Source organism: Galleria mellonella, unplaced genomic scaffold (genome assembly GCF_026898425.1).
Source record: "Galleria mellonella isolate WM207_F2 unplaced genomic scaffold, CSIRO_AGI_GalMel_v1 utg33, whole genome shotgun sequence".
In the NCBI taxonomy this organism is placed as follows: domain Eukaryota; kingdom Metazoa; phylum Arthropoda; class Insecta; order Lepidoptera; family Pyralidae; genus Galleria; species Galleria mellonella.
Genome location: NW_026442079.1, coordinates 2,594,118 through 2,619,323, shown reverse-complemented (window position 1 = coordinate 2,619,323; position 25,206 = coordinate 2,594,118). Strand labels below are relative to the sequence as shown.

Here is a 25,206-nt window from a genome sequence, read left to right as displayed (position 1 = left end):
AAATTTTAATTATTTTACTAAAGCCTGTTGCTGAAAATTATATAATAAGTAGATATTTATTGGCAATCATAAATATCTAAGGTAAATAAATTGAATGCATAATACAATTAATATTTTTGAATTGTAAATTTATTGTTCCATTTTTAATTCATAGGTGTTGGTGCTACTGCGGTTGTGTATGGAGCATATTGTAAACCCCGTGGTGAAAAATGTGCGATCAAGAGGATAAACTTGGAAAAATGGAATACTTCAATGGACGAGCTTCTAAAAGAAATACAGGTCTTTATTAATTTATTACATATTTAATAATTGATTAGCATTTTGCCCAATATTTTATATGAATGCCCTGGTTTCGCATGGTTACTGTCTTTTGTCTTACTCACTTATTCTCATTATTATGTACAGATTTTTTAATCCAAAAATAATGAAAAAGTGTTAGTCCAAAAGGAGCAACTATTCAAAATAGATGTGCTTATGACGGTTCGGCAATAGATTTTTCTGTATATATATCAATTGTATGTAATAAATAATGTTTACAATGTATATTTTTTTCACAGGCCATGTCAAGTTGTAATCATGAAAATGTTGTGACATACTATACAAGTTTTGTAGTGAACGATGAATTGTGGTTAGTGTTGCGGCTACTAGAAGGTAATTGAAAGTGTACTTACATATTGTATTAATATACATAATTCTTTTTCTAATTACCTTGTGTAACTAAAGTAATTTATTTTTAGGTGGTAGCCTCTTAGATGTTATTAAGCATAAGATGAAAGTGAGCAATTGTAAACATGGAGTATTTGATGAGGCAACAATTGCTACTGTCCTTAAGGAAGTTTTGAAGGGGTTAGAATACTTTCATAGTAACGGACAAATACACAGGTTAGTGTTTTCATAGTTTTTAGTATGTATGAGTATAATGATAAACTATGTTATTTTTCTACTAGCGATTGTACATTATTTTGTTTATTCTATATTTTATATATTTCTTAAATAGTGAATGCTCTATATAGCAACTCATTTAAAGCAATTTCAATAAATAAATTTCTTAATCAGAAAAGTTGCTTACAGGCAAAAAAGGAGTATAAAAATACTTACTGCCTGGAAAATATTTTTACTTATTTCTTTTACTAACTAAGCTGAATAAAATAAATAAAATATAAAGAATGTTGCTTATAGAGAGGTTGCTTATATAGAGTGTTCACTGTATTATAAATAAAAAACATGTTTGGCATATAATGTGCATACTATTATATATAATTATTTTGAAATTGAAATTTTTGAAAAGTTGCAATTTGCTCTACTTAGGTCAATACCAATCATTGTTACTTATATAATATTATATTTATGAACACTCATGGTTTTTTAAATTATATAATTATAAGTTTTTACATGTGACTTCACCTGTGTTTCTGAGATATGTTAATTACTGCACCTAGTCCTAGCACTATGTGTATACCTAATTTCATGAAGATTGATTGAGTCGTTTAGACTTCATGAGGTAGACAAGGTCACAAATAAACTCTTTCGGAATGTATATTAATAAGAATGGTATTACATCTGTATTCGAAATGTATAGTAATAGGTTTTTGTTATTAATGCCATTTTGTAATAAAATAGCGATACGGTTCGGTGTCGCACGGGTAGATAGAATTATCGAAAGCAACATATAGCCTATGTTGATACTGTAGCTTTATATAAATGGAAGAATTTTAAAATCGGTTGAGTAGTTTACGAGTTTATCCATTAGAAACAATCAAATATTTCATCTTTATAATATTAGTATAGATATTCTGTATTGTTGTTGCGTGCTTATTTACTAGTTTACTGAGCGTTAAAAAAATTTGAATCGCAATTACGCATAAAAGTTTTAAAATAATTTTATATTTTGATTGTATTTGTGACGCTTACTGATGTAGAGTTTTTGGCTATGTATTTATATTGACGATAAAACTACTAATTTTGACTGTCAAAGTTAAGGTAATAACCATTGCTCTATTTGTTAGAAATTATATGTATTTACTTGACCTATTATGAGCCCACTATTGGACATATGTATTTCCAATACTACGTTGATCAGGCGACTAGGTATAGGGTATTCTTTCGAGTTGTCTTTTTCTTGCATTCGTGTATGGTATTTTCTTCCCTTAGCTATGTCTTACAATATCCTGGGGATGAAGAAAAGTGACTAAATATAGTGTTACTACTTACTTACCTTACATTACTTACTTCATTATCACACGAATTTATTTAACAGAGTATTAAGTACATATATGTACTTAATGTTCTGTTAATTAAATTCGTGCAGCGAATATTAAAATTTTCTGGTTTCTGTAGATGCGAATTGTAAAAGTCTAATGTGAAAACATGCTATGTAGTATAAACATTCTAATGCTCTGTAAATTATATATCTATACCTGTTGCGAATTTCATACGTTGCGAATATATAATAATATTTGTGCTTCCGCAAAACGGCGTGTTTTTTATTTTGTTATTAATTTCTGTGTGCGCAACCTTATACCATACCTTAAAGGCATAAACCTTTATTATGTTTTATGTTTATATGAAAATCACTGAATTATTAAACATTTTGCAATTGAATTTGCCAAGTTATCTTTTAGTTTAATGTATGTGTGTATAAATAGTTGTTTCCCGCAATTTTGCCCGAATGAATCGATCAATACGTAAAGTAGGTATTAAATTAGGATATAATCTACCCGTGTACCAAGTTTCATTTAAATCCGTTTAACCGATTAGGCGTCATTGAATTATGAACATTATAAAACTAATGATAAGCAAGCTGAAGTGGCAATGAGCTGATCACATAGCTCGAAGAACCGATAACCGATGGGGTAGAAAGGTACTTGAGGTACTCTCTTGATAGAGTGACGACTTTAAATGCTTTGTAAATGACTTCCATCAGTGAATGAACCGACCGAAACGAAAACTTTCTCCTTTTTTTGGAGTTGGTAGAAAAATTATATCTTCCTTTAGTTTAGATAGAATAGTGCATAAACGAATTATTATCTGTATACAATAACAAGCGAATACTTGTTGATTTACAATGATTGAGTTCATGTTTTTATTATATTGTTTTTGATTCGCTACATTCACATTGAACAGAAATGGCATAGCGACATAACTTGTAATCAGTACATATTGACATTTTTTTAACATTTCATACGAATTCAATGTACTTAAATTTATGTGTGAATAAATTAAGATTCCAAACTCACGTTTTACAACATCATACATAATTTGTTCCGATAAATAGCTCTAAGTGGCTGATAATTCATTGACCACGTAGTTATAACTAACTTGTCAGTGATTGGCGTTGCGAATGCATGTAATAATTTATAACAGCGAAAGTTATATATTTGTTATTCGCGTTAGTCCCTATGCTTGATTGATTATTAATTTAGTTTATCAAATAAACTATATAATTGTAACGTTGGTTATAGCAATGGTAATTTTTTAAGATAGAATTTATAAAGTACTATTTAATCAAATATACATCTACATTTTACCATAGGGAGACTGTACAAAAGTCGTTTGCTAGGGTACCTCTGTCCCATTCGTGTTTTGACTGTAAAGTAGTTGTGTTTGCATGGCTGAGTTTCGGTTTGAAGGATGGGATATGGCGTGAATTTACAGGGTACAGAGGAATAACACCTGAGTCCTCAGGAATAACAACGCATGGGGGGTATCATGGGTGAAACAGTATATTCTGTTATGCCCATGGTATTGTTCATGTCTATAGGCGACGATTATCATTTTCCATCAGGTGGCCCACCTCAGCTTGTTTGCCATTCTAAGTTGTATAAAAAAAACATTATTTGTACAGATCTGGTTAGTTGAATTGCATTTATATTATAACAGCTTTGCTAGGGATAAAAGTAGCCTATACCAATTTTTTTCTATACCAATATTCATGACTATTGGTTTAGAAATTAAAGCTCCAACAAGTAACAAACGAATGAACTTTTACACTTAGAGTGTTAGTAATGATAACAGCCATCAATAGTATTTTGTACTTCAAATAAAACTACAAATTTTTCCGACTGTGATTATAGTAATGGGACATCCATTAGAGAACACTTTAATTTTTATTAAGTAAATGATGTGTTAAACTTCCTTTTTATAATATAAATATATGTTGTGCTTTGCGTATTTATTAAAGGGTTTTCGAAATTGATCACTGGTCATTTTTAAACTAGTTTTATATAAAATAATTAATAATAATGTAATGTAATCTGATAAATTTGAGATTTTATTAAAAATATTATATCAAATATAAAATGATGAAAATCAGTTATTTTGGTTTTCAGAGACATAAAGGCGGGGAATATATTATTAGGTGAAGATGGCACTGTTCAGATTGCAGACTTTGGTGTATCTGCGTGGCTAGCCACAGGCAGAGATTTATCGAGACAAAAAGTTAGACATACTTTTGTTGGTACTCCCTGCTGGATGGCACCCGAAGTTATGGAACAAGTAAGTGTTTAAATTTGAATAGAATTCTGAAGGTATTATCATTTGTTAAATAGAATAGATTTAAAATTTTACAGATTAGAATAGACTTTTGCATGCCATGATCTCGTCCTCTTTTTTACTAGTTTGTATATAATACAAGTATAGAATATTAATTGATATTGCTGACTTTGTTAAAAATCTGCTCGAACAGAATGTGACATGATAGACAAACTGTCTAAGACAGTTAAGCGAATTATATACTAACTGAAAGGTTCACTGATAAAAAATGACGTGAACCGAAAGGGAAAATAGCATTATCGTTTTATGTGGGCGGTAATAACTATTGAACAGAGCAAGATAATGTATTATTCTTGATGAGATTTTTTATGATATTTAGAATGGGAAATCCTCGAATATAGACAATTTAATTATACGACCTGATAACTTTATTACCCTTTTACCACCATACTTATCATAAATATGTACATAATTTTAGCAATGAAGACTAACATCCCCATAATTAACAATTCCTTTTTTTCCCCGAACTATAGTTCTATGAATTCGTACTTTGTAATTTCACTACTATGGTATATTCCAAACCGAAACACAACCATACAAAACATAGGTCTTTTACGGCAGAAATCCATGCCGATGACTTTTGTACGAAATCTTTTATAATAATTCTATTGAAGTAACATTACCTACTTTATATCGCGATACGAAAAAAATAGAATTTATGCCTACTTTTAATTTTTGGAATAACAGCTGTACATCGTGTTGTCATAACAAATTCAGTAATATTTAATGAGTAAGCAAATTTTTTTTATCTACTTTAAAATTAAAGTGATTCTAAATAATAGATTAGTTTGTGTTTGTGTTTCTGGAATGTTAGGTGCATTTTTTTGGATAGTATGTTGTAATATGTCACTTATTATAATTTCATACCGCTTCAACGAAATACAAAGCTTAAAGTTATATGAGGTTTTAAGCTTAAAACAAACTTTAAGTGATAGTAACAAGGTTAAACTTCCCTTATCATTAAATATCCCATTCTCCGTAGTTAAGTAATTAATATAAATTCCTTAGTATATAGATCGCCAAAACGCGTTGCAACATGAATGCAGCATTCAAGCCCCTAAAATACGAGAGTATTGATGTTATAAAAAAAGTATAGTTTGTTTTAATAGAGCTCACTGTAAAGTTTGCACGGTTGTGTTTAAGTTTGAAGCCATAAACCTTAGTCCACAGGAATAGTAATGTATAAAAGATTTCACGGGCGACACAGTATACTCGGTTATGTCTATTGCATTGTTAAGGTCCATAGGTAACGGCTACCAAAAGGTTGGCCGTCAATTTGTTTGCCATTCTAAGATCAATAAAATATTATATGTAAGTAAAAAAGAAACATTAGATAATTTAGCAAAAAATAATAATGTGAGAGGTCTTCACAATACAAATAGAGGCCAAAACAATACTTTTTAGAAATTTTGTCTGTCCCTCTGTATGTTTGTTCTGATATCATGCAAAAGTTATTGCACTAAATTGGACGCGGTTTAAATCTGATATATGTTTTATTTTGATGCAGAAATTAATTTGCTTTATTGGCTTTCCTATTTCTGACATGAACGAAGTAACGGGCAAAAAGGTAGCGTATAATTTTAAATAGTTATTGTTTTAGTTAATATTATAATTACAGGATCATGGATATGATTTCAAAGCTGACATTTGGTCTTTTGGTATAACTGCTATTGAGATGGCGTCTGGGACTGCACCATATCATAAATACCCACCTATGAAGGTATTAATGCTGACTCTGCAGAATGATCCTCCAAATTTGGATACAGGTACATTTTTATTGATAACTGCAATGTTAACTTTGATGAATAAACAGAGGTACCATTATTATTCATAATAATAATATTCACGTAACATATATTTTATAGTAACTTTGTTTATCTCTGCTCCCCATATCAGTTATGATGAATGCTGCAATACATTTGCATTGTTTTGTTACGTGAGCGGATGCGTCAGTCGTGGGTCATGTTTTATAGATATTTATGTTACAGTGATAATTATAAGTATACCAGAAAAAGGCGGAAGTCAGATTGTTTTAAAAATCTAATTATTAGATGGATTGTAAAATAAGTACATAAATACTTTTTTTTTTGTTTGCAATTAGTATTTTTATTTACTTATATTTTTTCAAGGCGATCGTTAGAACAACATATTTGATATAATACAGCGCTATTCAGTGACCATTTACATCAAAGGAAATAGTGCTACAAGTTAATTTTGTTCCCCAAAAAAATATCCACTTCAATCGTAGCTAAATCAGTTATTTTAATTAAAAAACCAGACTGCTTTTGGTTTTTAACCGATTTTAATGAAATTTCTATTAAACCAATTTGAAAATGTTTTTTTTTTAGATAAACAATTTAGTTAAATTGAGAATTTCCTTTTTTTTTCGAAGTTAGTTAAAAGTACCTCAGTTTTTGTAAATATATGAAAGAGATTTCCAGAGGGGTTTGGAGTTATGTTTATTCTTGAATAAAATGATTTAGAGATTTTCTAAACGACTTCGAAACGATGGAGATTCCTTAACCTGTTTTTTTTTATGTATATGTTACGTAATATCTACGTTAATTGTGAACAAAATATTATAACTATTTTTCTTCATACAGTATACACACTGTTGTTGCTTAAATTATTCTTTCCGCGTAAATCGGAGAAAAGTACAATCGGCTGAAATCGGCTCAACCTCGTTCTTTTGACGTCGCTTGCAAATTTTATTTGTTAGTATGTGTTACTCAGCCGTCAGTTACTTCATTTCCGGCTTCGACTGTAATGTACTAATAAGCTATGTATGCATATGTATAAGTGGGTTTTAGATTGATGTTATGGTTAAATTACACGTGTAATTCAAATAAAGCAATGAGAATACTTTCGTCGTGATGTTGAACGTTTAGCTCATCTATATTTCGCTAAGTAGTTATTTGAATACTGTCGCGAGTTTTTTTTGCTCTCTGTGGTGATAACATGGACGAAATTTAAGGCTGGGTTGTGACTGGATGTGAAACTTCGATTCATCGTTCGAGTCTTAGATCAAACAGGACTTAGGTACAAAATGGATTCAACACTCGGAAGAAGTTCAGGGTGTCCCCGTCAGTTCGGAAACTCATGGTTTCTGATTTTTGAGATACAGAGGAAATTTTTCTCATTGACTACAAATAAAAGAGTATCACTATAACTGGACAGCATTAAACTGCACTACTAGATTGCGAAATGCAGTGAGGGAGAAAAGGCGGGGAAAATTGACTAAAGGTCTTTAACTCCTTTCGCACGACAATTCACTTGAGCACAAACCGCAAATTGCGGTGGCTGCTGTACAAAGACTGGACACTCCTACTCCGCTTTATAGTCTTGATTTAACCCCAAGCTAGTGTTATTTTAAAAACAAAATAAGAGGTTGAACCTCTTTTTTTATTTTTAAGGGAAGATATTTTCCAGTAATGAAGAAGTGAAGAGCGCAAATTTGGTAAAAAAGACAATTTTTTTTTTTCGGAAGTTAAATTACATTAACTGATAGATTTAATAAATGTATTAGAGTTAAGGAAGAATATATTGAGAAGAAAAAAATATTTTGAGTTATATTTTTTACTTTTTATCCTCCGTTCTGCGAACTTTTTGACCCACCCACGTATTTTGTTGCACTCGAGTTAGAAAAAGCTATTCATATTTTAGTTCGCCATTACGACTATACATACATATATATTATATATGTATTTAGAGATAGACTATAGATTTTTATATAATATTAGTATTTATGAGTACTAGATGTATATTAACTAGATAGAGGTATTTGAAAAAAGGCCAGATGAATAGTACCTGTAACTGGCGAGTATGTCTATGTATGAATAAATTTATGAATCTGGAGGAAGCGTTTGCTGTACCATTGTTTCTGTCTACTTCAGTAGAAGACAGGTGTGATGGACATGTATCTGCTACTAAAATTACTTTTTCAGGGGCAGACGAAAAAGAGCAATATAAGGCGTATGGAAAAACCTTTAGGAAAATGATAGTGGACTGCTTACAAAAAGACCCATCGAAAAGGCCCACGGCCACTGAATTACTAAAACATCCATTTTTCAAAAAAGCTAAGGATAGGAAGTATTTAACTCAAACTCTAGTGGCTATTGGGCCTAGCATGGAAACCAGGGTACATAAGGTAAGATATCCTGTTCTAATTATTTTTTAATATGTATATCTGAGGAATGAAGACACAGAAAACATTTTTTAAAGGGGAGAGAACACAATTAAAATAAGAAATGGATGTTATAAAGATAATTCCAGTTTGGACCTATAATGTTTTATAATATTGGCCAGTGTGTAATGTAGAGCTGTTGTTATATCATTTTTTTCTTAAATATTTGTTCTCTTTCATGAATTTAGTTTTTCGTTACTTGTAATATTATGTTTCTTTTGTAAGCAATTGTACTATTATTACGAGTCACAAATATAGTAAATTTTATTATTTGTAGGCAAGTAAAAGGCAACCGGGTGCCTCTGGGAGGTTGCACCGAACCGTCACTGGAGAGTGGGTTTGGAGTGAAGAAGAGGATGAAAACGCAGAACACCAGGAATCCGATGAAGATTCGTCAGTCGGCGAAGATAAGAGGCCAATGAACGAATTACAAAAGGCCGATTCTAGTGCCAGTGAAAATGATGAGGTGAGACTTTTAAATATTATGCTTTTTTTTATTTTATAAGTACAGAAGGCTGTTAAATAGTAAACATCTGACAGTGGTAGCGGTCGTCTATAGTTATGAACGACGTGCATTAATTTTTAATATTACATATTCATATAGAGCATTATTTTAGAGTTTCCTTCACTTGAATTAGTGTATTGTACTTTGTTTACAACATCCTCGTTCGGTTGAAAAACAAGTAGTTAACACATAGTATTATTTTATCACTAGACGGAAACGCATACATAACATGTAATGTAATATTTAAATCAACAATATTGTTACTTTGTCTACTACTAATTGAACGGATGTTATTAATCTATACATATTTGCAATCAGATGAAGGGTAATTTAGGGTAATATGATGAGTTGTTTATAACGGGAAATTGTATTTACATTGGCTACTTACCACAAAAATGTGACTAAAATTTCAAAATAGAAACTTGATATATGAATTTTTGGTGGATAGAACTTCATTGTATGATTTATGATAAAATATCATTCTCTGGTCTCTGGTTCTGGTTATGGTTATGTTCATAGTATGCACATTTCAAAACTTCGAAATTTTAATAACTTTTAATAAGATTAACAATCTTCTCAATTGTTCTGTCAGATATGTTATAAATATTGTTATATTTGACTTTTTTATCAATATTCCTTTTTTTATTTTTATCGCTATTATTATGTGATAATTGAAAATACTGATAATTGGTTTTAGACTAATTTTGTGTCTATAAAATTATCAGTTTCTGTTTTAGATATAAATAAATTTAACTCAATTAAATAGTCATAAGGTTATCTTACAGAATCGAATAATCTTTTTTATAGCATACTATATTATCCTTCTAATTCAAATGCACTTGTTTGTAACTAAAATATTTAGATAATTGTGACGTTTTACACGTCTAGTATTTATAAAGATCTTCTTTGTTGTTCATAAAGATATATTCACGTTTCTTGTACTGTTAGGTAGATAAAATTTTGCTTATTAAGTTGAAATAGCCTAAAAAAAGAAGGGCGCAGCGCAGCAAACGAATTTATTTTTTCTCACTAGAGGTGTACTTCTAAGGAGAAACAATAAAGTCCTTTGCTTTATAAGTATTCCACTTATTTTTTTAATATGAGGTAATTATTTATTTGCAGGAATCTCCTAACAATAAGAAAAAAAATTTCGAAGTAAAGCCCGATCAAGGCGAGCCTCCCATTATAAATTTAGTATTACGACTGAGGTAAGCAATAATTGATTAGAAACACTTTATTTTTATTGTTAATTTTGTGGCACTGCTATTAGAATAGTAATAAATATCAATATCACAAAGTAAATAGATAATCTTTGGAAGTATGGTAGTGGAAGTGTAGGATGTTTTAAAGATAACTCTTATCCATGACTATATTTTTTATTCTGTTTATTTCTTTATTTATTGAGTTTCAATATTACTAAACAGTATGAATAACAAAAAAATTAATTGATTTATTAATTTAACATACTGAACATAAATATAAATATAATATTAATATTATATAAAATGTATATATTTATATTATATTAGCCTGTATAAAATATATCCCTGCACTAATTCTAGAGATTTGACGCTATGAGACTTATATATACTGAAATACAGAAATGATTATACTTATAATCTTTAATGTAATTAATTTTGCCTTATTTCAGGAACGCGCGTAAAGAGTTGAATGACATTCGCTTTGAGTTTATTGTGGGCAAGGACACTGCGGAAGGAATTGCCACCGAGTTAGTTGGAGCTGGTTTAGTGGACCCTCAGGATTCTGTTCCCATATCCGTGAATTTAAATAGACTACTTGAAGCGCAGCTGTCTTCTTCTTCGGCGAAAGCTGTTACATTCCATTTGGTAAGAATAACAATATGTAAAGAATTTTTAAAAGTGCACTAAAATTTTATTTTGGAAAATAAATGGTATGTTATTCGAAAGAAAAATTTTTTGATCAAACGGCGAAAAAATATACTGTGACATCAAAGGCCATCCTCATCCATTGTCATATCTTATTATGAGGTCATTGTTTCGATTGAATGTATCTTGTGTATAGAAACAAGTGGTAATCATATTAATATTTATATCGAAATTATATACTATTGTTACTTATGAAAAAGGTAGATAAAATTAAGTTTGTATTTTTTTATGCAATTTAGGTGGGCAAAAGAGTTAACGGCCCACCTGGTAGAAAGTGGTAACCTATAGACAATGTAATTGTCCATTGTTGAGCATAAGCTTTTCCTATAAAGAAAGTTTTGCCAGTAGTTGCCACGCTTGGCAGGCAGGTTGACAACCGTAATTAGGTTTTTAGAGATGTTTTAAGAGTGACGCTGCTACCTATCCCTCTACCATTAAGTTCATTTAGTTGTCTCTTACGATACCCACAGGAAAGGAAGGGATGCCTTATTTTATACTAGGACCGCGCGGCCAAGATACAGCTAAGTGCTACTACGATACTATCTGTCAATAAAATCTGTTTTTTTTGAGCAAAATTTTTTTTTTATTTGTTTACAGAATTCCGCGGGACCTAACGAGCAATTCGACGACAAGACTTTGATAGGTTTCGCCCAAATATCAATCATAGATTAAAATATTTATCAGGGTTGTATGTGATTGTACTGTAAACATCTCGATCGATTTGTACTAACTATACCGGTATTCTAGATACACAGTACTTTTATTTATGGTGCTAGCGGGCGTTAAAGGCAAGAATGCCTTTAGTCTTTGTATTGAATACGTAAGACTTATTTAATTTCAAATTTGCTATTGACAGAATATATTTTATCACTGGCCATTGACTTTACCGAGCCAAAGATGTTTATAGTCTTTAATTCATTAAGTGGTACTTTGATCTGTAGATGTAAGATATTTTTGTTGTTCCATTTTGCAAAGCGAAATTTTAATTACTGCAAACCAGAAATATTTATGTGTGTATTGTAATAAATTATGTAATTAAATATTTTTTGTCGAATCGAAATTTTAAATGTTTCTTCATTTATTATATATTAAAAATTGAAACAAAATCTATTAATACTATATCGAGCGCCTTATCTTTTAATGTGTATTCATATGACAAGGACATAAAAAAGGTAGTGACATGACAGTTGTTCATATCGCTGACAATAAGTGATATGCGAATTACACGATAAACCAGTAGTGAGAATGCCTGCCCGCTATAAATATATATTATTATCTAAATCACCGTCTGTGGTATGAAGTATTCATTAGTCATTCACTTTACAGTAATTCTTGGTATGAAGAAACGGAGAGTAGACTACTATAATACTAGGGGTGTTGTGTAAAGTTTAATTATATCATCAGTAGTATACATGCTACAGTAAAGCCTGTTTCGAATGATTTTATTAATTTAGTTGAATAGTTAGTAAAAAATATCTCTTCGACTAAATGACTAAAGAAGTAAAAATTTGTAGTTTAGATTTTTAATATTTCTTGTGGAACAATTATATGATATTTCCATGTTGGCGGTGATTCTTCTTCACATACTTTTCTAAAAAGTGTTAAAAGTTGAGTGTGTACTAATTAGAAGGAAATGATTTCCTAAAACTGTCCACCAAAAAAACTGGCTTTAAAACGAATGTCATACGACGAATTATATTTATGAATATACATTATAAGCATATTATATATTGCAGAATACTTTTTATACGTTCATGTAGGTTATGAACATATAAAAAGTATTCTGTAATAATGAAATGACTACGAAACTAACTCTTCATGTGTCAATATATTTTTATTCGAATTAATCATTTAACTGTAGTGAACTGCTTCTTAGATAGTAACAAAGTTTTATCCATTTTTAGCATCTTATTACTACTGCATCCGAATAAAATCTTAATTTTCAAAATAAAAAATGTGTACATAAGGTATTAAATAAGACGCATTACATCATTATTGTCCGATAGAAGTATTATTTACTCAAATTTTAATTAAAAATTATATTGTTTTATTTGAGACATTTTATTGTTTTCTCACCTTATTTATTTTATTCGTATTTGAATTCGTGTAAGTTTTTTTTTATAAGGTTCTAATTTTAAAATTGGTTATTGTCTCTTAAATAATTTAGTAACAGTTAATAATTATTTATAGTAAGATCCTAGGGTCGCCAAACCTACATCTTATTATTAAAGATATTTTTCTACAGACGTGTATGATAGTAGAAAAGAACGAATTAGCATCAGTTTATTTAAGTGGCAATCATAAAGGCACATAACATGTAGTGAATTACAAATATTTTATAATTTTTTAATTTGACAAATAGTGTCTCATTGCAAATCCATTTTTACTGTTATTAGACTCTTTTCATAGCCTATTTTTTGGCAGATGCTTTTAAGCTCGATAAATATTGAGGCAATTACTTACATTATATTATTAAAGCAGACTTTGCAGATTATGCAATCATGTTATTCGATTGATTTTATTCAGTAATATTTTAATAATATAATATCTTATTTAAAACAGACAGATCAGAAGAGTCAAACACCCATTAGAGTAGGAATTGAACGCAAATTTATAATAAATATATATTATTTTAAATATGATTTATAGAAATATGTATGTATATATTTTAATAATTTTCAGAAATAATAATTATAAAAAAATAAGTAATAAAATAAAAAACAGTTATAAGAAAAATACGAGTACCTATTTATTAAAAAAAAAAAAAAACTTGCCTAGTTATATTGGTGTATATAAGACTAACTGACATGGTACTGATTACTTAAATTTAGAAATCTCATTTCATTACCCAATGAAGTTATTTTAGTTTATATAGACTTGAAAATTAATTATATTTAGGGCCATACTAATAACATGAAATTTTTTTGCAATCATTTTCGTTGGTTAGAAACGTCTAAAAATATCTTGGTATACCCAATATACTACTTAATCTGTTATTCTGTACATTATGAATGAAAATATTCTTTTTGGAAGTATTTTATTCTAATATAAAAGTAGAAAAAAGAAATATCGGCCTTTAAAAAGCCTTTCTTAATTTATTTATCTATACGTAGTAATTAAATAAGTTGATTACAGATCTCTCGCTTGTTGTATATGGAATTACAACGTATTCGACACGTTATCTTTATTGTTGACATTTCTAATTTCTTAATAAATAATGTATTAATATGCAGTGTAAGTTATATATTGTATATAAAACTTTTTTTTAAGGAAACAAATCCTGAAAGGATAGTCGATTCATATTTAGACTATTGTTAATTTGAGCTTTGTCCGACAGTTTTTTTTTTATTTTTCAAATTTAACAGATTTTGGAAATTTACCATCGAAATTAAGTCTGTGTAGTAATATACTAGTAATGTGCTTTTACATATCTAGGATAAGAGTTGTGATATCATATCAATCATTTATAATTTGTGTGTGTCTCTACATATCCTGTTTCATATAATTTTTACTGATTAACAAATATGGTAAAATTAAATATTAGGCATATTAAATTGAACAGCGAATTGATTATACATTGTTTTTAAAATATTAAAACAATATTAACAGAAATCAAAATTGTTTCCAGGAGAAAGAGGTTAGATATCTTGCAAATCTTACTTACTTGCCCACCATTGCATGGCCATAATACAATATGCAACATAAAAAAAAAAACATGCCAATAGCTGGAATATTCATAAACGATGAGATTCCTGTTTGTTGCTATTTTATAGCCTTCTCACTCACTTCACCTTGTTCTTGTAGAAACTCAAAAATGCTCAGCATATCAAGCATAGATTTATAGATATGATTTTATGATATGTACAAATTCTTGATGTTAACTTACAATCTGCATATATTTTTATTTAGATTAATTTTATTTTACATTCTGTTCAAATCAAATAAAATCAACAAGTGAATATTTTGTATTTATACGTAAAATTTTTTCATGATGAAGCTATAATTTAAGTAATTAAAAAAGGCCACTAGCTCTAGCAGAATTATAATTAGATGACCTGATAAAAAGTTTAAACATTTTTTCTTTATATACATTTTACATTTCTTTTATCGTTATACAAAATACTATCTTGTCGATTTTAATTCACAAGCAAAGTACAGGGTCTTGAAGCAAGGTATGTACTTATATATACGATTACGCACGTTCGATATTGTTACAATCCAATAAAACGTTTTCATTCTCACCCCACGTTCAACTTGAACTTGAACAACACATATTATTGTTTGTTTAATTACGAAAATAGGTCACTTGGCAATTAAAACGACCTCTATTGTTCTACATATTTACGTCGCAGATACAAATTTTGTCAATTAAGTAACTCATACTAGAGACTGCATGATATTAGTATTTTTAATAATTTGTCATCCTCATTTTTAATCTACTTATTATTTATGTCATTGTGTAATTGTATACGTCCTAAAATAACCATAGAATGGCTAGACTGTACACATATATGTTGCCACGTAAGTTGAATGCTGCTTGTAAAATCGTTTGCATATTGAGTTCTGTTCTAAGTTTTAATAATGCTATATAGTTTATTTAAGCAATATGGCATGGAAGGGTGTATACAGCTATTCCTAGGTCTAAGGTTCTAGGGTAAGGATTTTACCTAATTTGCCCTATAGATATGTCACATAAATAATTTTTATTTTCAAATTTGAATATTTTAATTAAATCGGCATTCTACTTACGCCAGCAGTAATATAATTCTAATGTTGTCTACTTTTGTTTATAACTTAATATCTAATGTACCTAGTTTTAAATTGATATATCCCACATTTATGACGTGTTCCTATTTTTATATCTCAGACTTTGTAGTAGGTATTAAATATTATCAAAACATTTTAAATTATTTTATACATTGACAGTTTACTATGTGTAATTTACATAGTTATGTTTAGTGATGTAATATTTATAAATTAATTGTATTTAGCTGATATATCCATATATATATATTGCTGTTCATATTTTATGGAATTTGAAACAGTTGGCTGACTATAGATAAGTGCTTTATCATGGTGTTTTTCTCTAGTCAATAGTATTAGTTGCAGTTAATTTTGTAGCTAGAAAACCATACACTTTTTAATTGAACCAATACATATTTTAATATATAATTGGTACGTAACTGAAATATGAAGTTGTGCATAAGAGAGAGAACAGAGATAAAAATACAAGTTAGTACTTAATGCGGATGGGTGGTTCATTCTCTATGAAAATTAAGAGTGCCATATATTTTTTACTACAATGCTACAGATATGTATATTTATAGAGCAAAACCTTCACTTGCTCCACCATTTTCCAAAAATACCATATGTGCTACATACTCATAATAATGAGTATTTTGTATAAAAAATGTAAGCAAACTCTTTTTTACAATTTTAATTCAACCACATAAATTTCATGAGACTTGATTTAGAAACTTGAATCGAGATTCTATTAGTATCCAAATGTATGAAAACTACATTCAGTTACGTTATTAATATAAGTCTATGTATTTGTTATATCACCACACTAGCCTTATTTGTAGCCTAATGGAATATGTATACTATTTGCTTTTATGTCATATTATCGTATATATAAAACTTGGAAAAAATAACAACTCTTTCCATTTAATATCAGGGTAACAAAATAAATTCCCGATTTAGTTCCTGAAGTATTAGATTCAATGCCTGAATGCCTGTGAAAGAATAATCTTTCCGTAATATTCCTTGTTGTGTTAAACCCTTGCTAGTTACTATTTGTTAACATAATTGCATATTATATGGAAATAGAAAATATTGAATCATTATAATAGAATTAATTAAATCCATCTGAGACTACGTGTGAATGCTACCAGTTATTGAGATAGATAATGACTCCTTAGAATCGAACCCTAGTAGAATTGTTTTAGAAGCCCAGTGTGTTAAGTCGATACACCGTTAAGATCATCAGCAATTATACAACTAACATAGCTTATGAAAAATATTGATGAATAGCTTTTCGCTCGCTACTTAGTAGTAAGTAGGAAAAATAATAAAATAGAAAACCAGTTCTAGATGGCGTATCAAGATAAAAACATACTACATTTTAAGATAGACCTTCAGGAATACAACTGAAATCCTCATTCGATTTGGTGCAGTAGTTTCTGCGTGATGCCGGTACAGAGACAGGTAAATAGCAAAATTTCTAATAATTTTTTAAAAATATTATTTTGGCTTCTCTTTCTTTTATTAAGTCCCCTTATAACAGTTTTACTTAAGTATCTCCCATATAAAGAGTTGTATTATAACAGAAGTATATGCATCTGAAACCACATGCAAACACTGGTAACATACCACAGATAATATAACACTAGTATATAAATCTCTATACGTATTATTTAATACGAAAGGACTTTAGGCACGTGCTTTTGCTACCAGTGCTGGTTGCCGAGGTCGGTGCTGAATACCGGAAATGTTTGAGTATATAATATTTTGCCGAACGTCTCTTGTGTCATCTCTAAAAACAATCAATCCGGTCTGACCGTATTTTTAACTGTACTTTAATAATCCGGTTTATTTTACGGCGTTGTTTAGAGTAACAAGTATTACGGAGTTATGGTTAGAAAGAAATAGTAGACATTATTTGGGATCTTTTATTTCTAGACCATAGGACCAGAGACCTCCAAACGCCTTCATTTTCATCAACCATTTCCATATTTTATGTTATTTAAACCTAATTTAAATTTCTCCTAGAAGATTTTAACTAAATAAATATAAACACTAATAACATACAGAATAAAAATTGCATCAGCTTTTTAAATTGAGGGCCTCGTTCAGCTTTGCCGCCTCGGGCCTCTGAAGGGCTTAGGGTGTCACTGTACCTAATATAGTACTATATTATCTGTACTTGTACATCTTTATCTAGGGCTAGTGGGATGTAGCCATATAATGATCAGATTACCTCTAGCAACAAATTTTTCTTAATAGGCGATAATGGAATAGAATACTAGTCTGCGTTAACATTATATACTGATAGATAGATAGATAGATAATTAATTTATTTACATTACTTACAGCACACAAATTACAATAAAAAAACATACACATAATACACAGTAAAAGAGATAAAAGAATGAAAATCACAAATAAAAAAAAATCTAAAAAACAAAATATATAAACTAACAATCTTCTTTCTTTCCCTTCTCCTAGTAAGGGGATAGGTGAGGATGAAAAGGTAGCTCAGTATTCCATCGTGACGAATTCACTTGGAATTAAGCAGATAGTTTCCGGCGAACAGTAAGGAGGTCGACCGAACACTCGTACTGTTAGTTATGACACTCTTAGTCTCCATTAGTAACAATTTTCATTCCTTACACAATTTCTTTCCGCGACCGTTTATTTTTGTCCATCTTTCTGAGGTCACCAGTTTATCTGGGAAGGCGATAAATCATTGGATTTTTCTTCTTCTAACCTGTTCTTATCTCCAACTTCAATTTATAAATATTAAGAGATTTCCTGAAAAAAGTTTGCTTGACATCTTTAGGATAGTTTTAATGATTTATAAAATCTAGCTTTTCATTACACTTATTTCACATAGCTTTCTCATGATAAGTATATATTACTAAATACACGGTTATTCGTTTCCATTGAACTATAGGCTATATTTGGAATTTGTGGGACAGACTCCAAAATGAGGATATCCGCAACTGAAGCAAAGTGGCTGACATAGCTCGAAGGACAAACAAGATGAGTGGCAATGGGCTGGTCACATAGTTTGAAGGAAAAGACAGGTTCTTAAGTGGCGACCTCGTATGAATGAAATGCAGTCTAGGATAACCATAAACTAGATTGAGTGACGAGCTCAAATGCATTGTTAGGAATCAGTGGATACAGGTGGCTCAGGACTGTTCCTTATGGCAGTCTATGGAAGAGGCTTATGTTCAGCAGTGGACAAATAATGGCTGACATGATGATATTGAAGACTATACGGATAAATCTGCCAACTAATATAGTGACTAAAGTATATTCTAAATTTTTGTTTTAAATATGCCCATTCTCGAAATATTAGAGTACAGTATGAGCGTTAGTGGAGTTTAACGATTTCTGTTTGATGTAAAAAAATTTAAAGAATTATAAAAAAAAATGATATAGATAATTGCGTTAAATATATCAAAATATTGCTTTACACTCGGCCTAAAAGTGAAATCTGTATTATAATACTCTAATTATTATTATATCACTATTTCTTTATATTTAATCGCATGCGTAATATAATTATTGGATCAACACCCATGTGGTATACCATATTACATCTGATTTTACTTACTTTAATATTTTATTTCATTCCAGGAAATTGACATATTGAATACACGTACTTACAGGTTCTGTAACATAAATAAACAACATGTCTTAGACTGTTATAACACATTATTTTGTTTTAAAAAAGTCCTTAAAAAAACCGCAAGATAAATCAGGATATATCCTGTGTTTTAGATATCTAATAAAGATATTAAATACAGGACGCATTAGTTGGTGATGGTGATGAGTTCGAAGTTTCATACGAGTGTTGTGTATCACAATTCTTTTTCGCTCGCATAGAGATCTAGAATGTATTACAAAATCTGTAAATTTATTCAGGTATTAATATTTATGATTAGTTTTAATAATTTGAATTCAAATTTTGTCTGTAGTTATGTAATTATGAAAAGTTCTTTTTGAAACTTCCTTTATTTAATAATTCTATGAAGTTGTGTTGTTCATTAAAATATTATTTAGCAATTATTTTTTTTATTATTAACATGCCCTTTCTAATCCTTGCCTGTGAGTGGTTAAAATGTATTCCATACCTAATTATTTCTAGAAATAATACCTGTTTGGAAATTAAATTATTAAAATGTATGAACTATGAATTTGCTGATTTATGTGTTAAAAAAGCTATACAAATTTTAACTGAAATTACTAATTGCTTTATCTACTTAAATGATGTCTGCTTGGAATAACTTATGGCAACGTATCCGAAAGATAATAGGTAAACATTATGGTAAAATACAACACAATTTACCCACCAAACCGTGGTTTTTTCTATATCGGGGCCTCTCCAAACTACTTCTTTCATAAGACTAATTTAAGAATATGGGACAGCTCCCTTTGTGTGTGTGGACTAGACGAAGGAACGAATGCCCTAATATTATTAGTCTCTATAACTTCCCAATAATATTTGTTGCCCTGTTGTTGTCAAGTATGAATGAATGGAATGGTTTATTTTCTCTTCACAAAAGGTAATATAAAGTGACAACTTGAGGTACAATTAGATATGTACGACTAATTTTGTGAGAGACTGGTGCTTGCAGTAGGTTTTGAAGAACCTGTGTTACAAGTCACCAGTATCTATTAACTACTATTTTCTCTATATGTTCTAGAAAAATTTTCATCAAAAATAATATAAAATTATAATACTTCCTTTTAACTTTTAACTGTCATAAATCATTCTTCTGAAAAATCCCAGGCTTTTTTTTAATAGATCATAATGGAATAGTAATCCCGCCTTCGCTATCGGTATATGCTGACGGGGCACCAGTGAGAGATGATAGATAAGGATAAAGAGGCAGGTCAGTTAGCTCATCGTGATAAATACACCTAAAATTCACCTATTTGAATTGAAATAGGACTGTTATTCCGTGTAACTAATAATCTCCCCCCCCCCCCAAATCTTAGTTCTCAACGAACACGGACAAGGAAATCTGCGCATGACCGATAAAACTGCAGTGTCTCTTCCAACCTTGACATTGGACAAATTATCGGAGCTCCGATGTAGCAGTATAAAAAAAATGACTGATAGTTTTATATTAAATGCAAGCAATTTTGATCATTTCTTCAGGAGATAGATGGTTCAAATGAATTTAGTACTTTATTACATATATCTAATACAATTTTTGCATAAAAAAGTTTAATTACAAGCACTTCTTATTTTTTCTACCAAAGAATGGACAGTAGATGAATAATTTAAACTTGACACCTAATTATTCTCAAAATGAAAGCTCGACTATCAAGTGTATATATAACGTCGTTAACATATAAGGTATCTTGATATTACCTATATAATTTTAAATAAATAAGTGTTATTTATATGGATTTCAAATATTTGTAACTTATAATAAACTATGTATTGACTTACATTGCTTACGTACATTATTATTTATGTTTGCTATACTCGTAAGTATTTGAACTATGATTACTTACGGACTAAAATTTATTTACATCTATTCATATTATTTAGTATTTATTTAGATCAAGCAACTTGACCTACTTTAAAAAAGTACCCGCGGAATAAATACAATAGTATTTGTAGCAATTACGTGAATCATTCACGAAGCGTCGCGTTATTATACTTGAACTTAGACCTACGCATTCTTCGTTGTAGTATTCATTCAGTCTTTTTCAATAGAATTTATTGATTTAAAGAAACAATTGACCAGATTACAGGACTTCTGATGTACATAACGGTGAAAATAAATTGTTTGAAAGTCTCGATTTGTTTTATAATTTTAATTATAACAGCCTGTCAATACAATACTGTTCACTGCTGGGGGGAAAGGATTGTTAGTAATGCGGACTGCCAGCCCAATTGCTAGCAATATATCCTATCAGGTCGACCTCCTCGTGGTCCCCCTGGAAACCATCGTGTTGAATTCTAGGCATATTCATCACGGTGGGCTAACTAACCTGCCTTTTCATTCTCACCTATCATCTCTCACTGGTGCCCCGTCCATATATATCGTTAGCGCGGGCGGGATTGTTATTCCGTTATCACCCATTAAAAAAAAACATAAGGGAGAATTTGCCAGTAGTTGCCAAGCTTGACAGGCGGGTTAGCAACCGCAGTTTTGCTTTTGGTTATGTTTTAAGAGGGACGCTGCTGCCTATCCCTCGACCTTTAAGTTATTTTAGTCGCCTCGTACAAGACCCATGTGAAGGAAAGGAAAGGTAGAAAGTAGCCCATCCTATACCGGTATCTGTTGTTAAAAAGTGCATTGTCTAACGTAGCAAATAGCATTAAATATCATTTTACAAACATGTTTGTTAATCAAATATATCTCGGCGGCAATTCTGGCCTCAGAGATATTCTAAAGTAAGTATACGAAATTATAACAACTGTCACATGAGTGAATCTAGGGTCAACAGTCAAGTACAATCGCGGCGACAAACAATAAAATTCATAAGGTCAAGAACGATACCAATTAATTTACAAGCAAAAATAGTGGTTACATCATAACGGATTCTGACACACTTTCTGTTTTAACGCGTTTAAACATAATTAGCTGTGTTGTTTGTTTCCCTAATTTATCAGACACTTCAAGATTCCCGTAGGCTTTTGTAATTATGATCGGCTCGGTCAATGGTTAATAGGATTTCTAGGTTAGTCTGTTTCTTACTATCAGCACAGATAATATAATACTATACTTCTATAAGTTAGTACAGTTGTATGCAGGTATATTTAAAATATAGTATATATGAAGAAACGTAATCAATGAAATTGAACAATTTGCACCACTTAAATTTTGCTAAATCAGTTAGCCCACAGTGAACGATATATTTTTTGCAAATGTTCGAAAGTCGAAAGGAATATTTTTTTTTTATTTCCAAGGATAAATTATGAGAATTATATGAAATATCACAATTTCATAATTTATATATATATTTTTTATATTTAAACAAATTATGAAATTCTTTTTGCTTCGTATATACAGAGGTTACAAATATTTTAATACACGGACTCTTTGTAATTAAAACATGATAATTGGGTAAAGAAGAGTGGTGTTGTATCTGTCTGGTTGTATGATCGTTCATATCTAAACTACCTACCAAAATAAGATAAATTCCATCTAGAAAAATGATACAATGGACAACGAAGACACATAGTTTTATTATAAATAACAATTATTGCAAAATGTACGATGACGAATATATATTATAGATAATGTGTAAATTCGATATCATGCTTCCTTGTTCGTTCTCTAAAGAATAGTCATAGCAGTACAATAAAAGATAATATTATGATGAATATAAAAAAAGAAATAAACACAAAGCAAGTAATCACTACGGCATAGAAATACGTATATTGCAGATATATAAGCTATATATTTCAATAACAGGTTTTGTATTATTCGACTGTATATAAATATTTCGATTGTATCGTTGTGCTCAACACAGCAAATGACACGCTGCACTTCTACACGCTTATTGAAATTCAGTGTAGCAAGGGGCGAGGGAGGGGGGCAATATTAAGTACAACTAGGTACATTGTTAAACGTTTTATGACCAAGCTATTGGTTACAAATGTTCAAAATTACTGACGACTTAATTTCATCCGCCGGCATTACGCAGAGACTTACATGTATATTTATGTGAAATTTTCTGAGGGATTAATCATCATACTTCGGAATTTGTATCATAATTGTAGTAATTAATTAATAATTAGATTTCTAAATATTCAATAATCAATAGTGACGGAGGGGTTAACTAAGAAGCCCTTTACTAGCAATATACTCTAACAAGTCGACCTCCATGCGATTCCCCCTGGAAACGATCGTAGTTAATTTGTGATGAATTAATTATGATGGGCCAACTGACGTGCTTCATCTTCACTCATCATCTCTCACTGGTGCCCCGCCAGCGTATACTCTTAGCGCAAGTGGGGTTGCCATACATAAAGATGCCGGATGTTATGAACGACGCCGCAACGGGTAGAATCTTTTCACCATTACATTTATGTTGATTTATTATATCAGCCGTTATATGATTTATCCCTTTTGATATGAAAAAAACTGTTGAGTAATAAACTACAGTTTATGCGAGCACAATACTCTCTTATACTATCTACATGTAGATAGAACAACAAACGTTACCAAATATCATTAAGTAACTATACCTACTTATTCACAGTAATTTAATCAAGAGATGACAAACAATATTTCTTATATAAATTTTCTTGGGATTTCTCTTGTTGTTTAAAAACAAATTCTGCAAACCGATTAGCGACATTTAATAACATAATTAGCGTCTTGTGTCGATCCTACACATACTGTTTATCAACAAGCTCTATATATATAAGCGATCTGGGCCCCGGCGTGGCCACATGCCGTAGAGCTACCGGACATACTCTATCACATTTTGTCAGTTAAAAAGAAAAAAGATGAGTTCTAAGACAGTGTTTATATTTGCTATGGTGGTGATTATGGTTGTAGCAAGTCCTTTGCAGTCTAATTTTCCGGGTTTAGAAGGTAAAGTATTTATTTAATAATATTGTAAAAATAGTTTTTTATTATTATTTAAATTTAATTAATTTTAGAGTAAATAGATTCGGCTTTACTGTTGCATTTTTAGCTGGCGTATTATTTCGATTTGACGCAAAGGCAATGCAAATTTTTTTTTTTCATAAATACGGCTTTATACTGTTGCTGCGAAATTACTTAAAAATTTATCTTTACAATCGAATTTACTATTAAAAAATTTACAAGTAAATATGTATCAATCGAGCTTTAATTAAATATTAAGTCGACCATTTAATCGACTACTATTAATTAATACTTATATATTTTTTTATATTTTTGACGATATATTTCATAACATTAAAAATAAAATAGAATGATAAATAGTAAACTACGAGTATATAATACAAATCTTAATTTATGACTCATAAGGATTAAATAAAATTAAGTTTGCTACCTGCAGCTGCTTTATTCCAATAATCCCTGTTTCGTAGTCTATTTTAGAAAATTGAAGTAGAGTTGTGAAACTATTATTTTTTTATAATATTATTTAATGTAGTAGAATCTTTTCTAATGAGAATGAAATCAAAGTTGGTACCATCCAAGAGCGTGTTCTACTAGTAAAACTGAACATTCTCAACAAAGAAAGATACGTCGAAAATGTTTCACGAAATTTCTGTCCTAATATAAAGCTAACGATTTTGATTTCTCCCTTTATTTGTGTACATAAATAATAATTATGAAGTGCATGATATGCGATAAATAATGTACCGA

General features: G+C 30.1%; 1 protein-coding gene across 1 annotated transcript in view; it reads left to right on the top strand.

Moving 5' to 3' along the window:
* The window catches only part of LOC113517482 (serine/threonine-protein kinase OSR1-like), a 34,538-nt gene extending 22,338 nt beyond the window's left edge, over nt 1-12,200 (top strand). The window contains exons 5-14 of the mRNA XM_031911425.2: nt 155-279; nt 558-651; nt 738-882; nt 4,329-4,494; nt 6,170-6,317; nt 8,496-8,698; nt 9,012-9,200; nt 10,362-10,447; nt 10,891-11,086; nt 11,744-12,200. Of these exons, the coding sequence (XP_031767285.1) occupies nt 155-279; nt 558-651; nt 738-882; nt 4,329-4,494; nt 6,170-6,317; nt 8,496-8,698; nt 9,012-9,200; nt 10,362-10,447; nt 10,891-11,086; nt 11,744-11,818 (1,427 nt within the window). The 3' untranslated portion in view covers nt 11,819-12,200. The remainder of the gene's footprint in view (nt 1-154; nt 280-557; nt 652-737; nt 883-4,328; nt 4,495-6,169; nt 6,318-8,495; nt 8,699-9,011; nt 9,201-10,361; nt 10,448-10,890; nt 11,087-11,743) is intronic.
* Nucleotides 12,201-25,206: the final 13,006 nt, after the last annotated feature.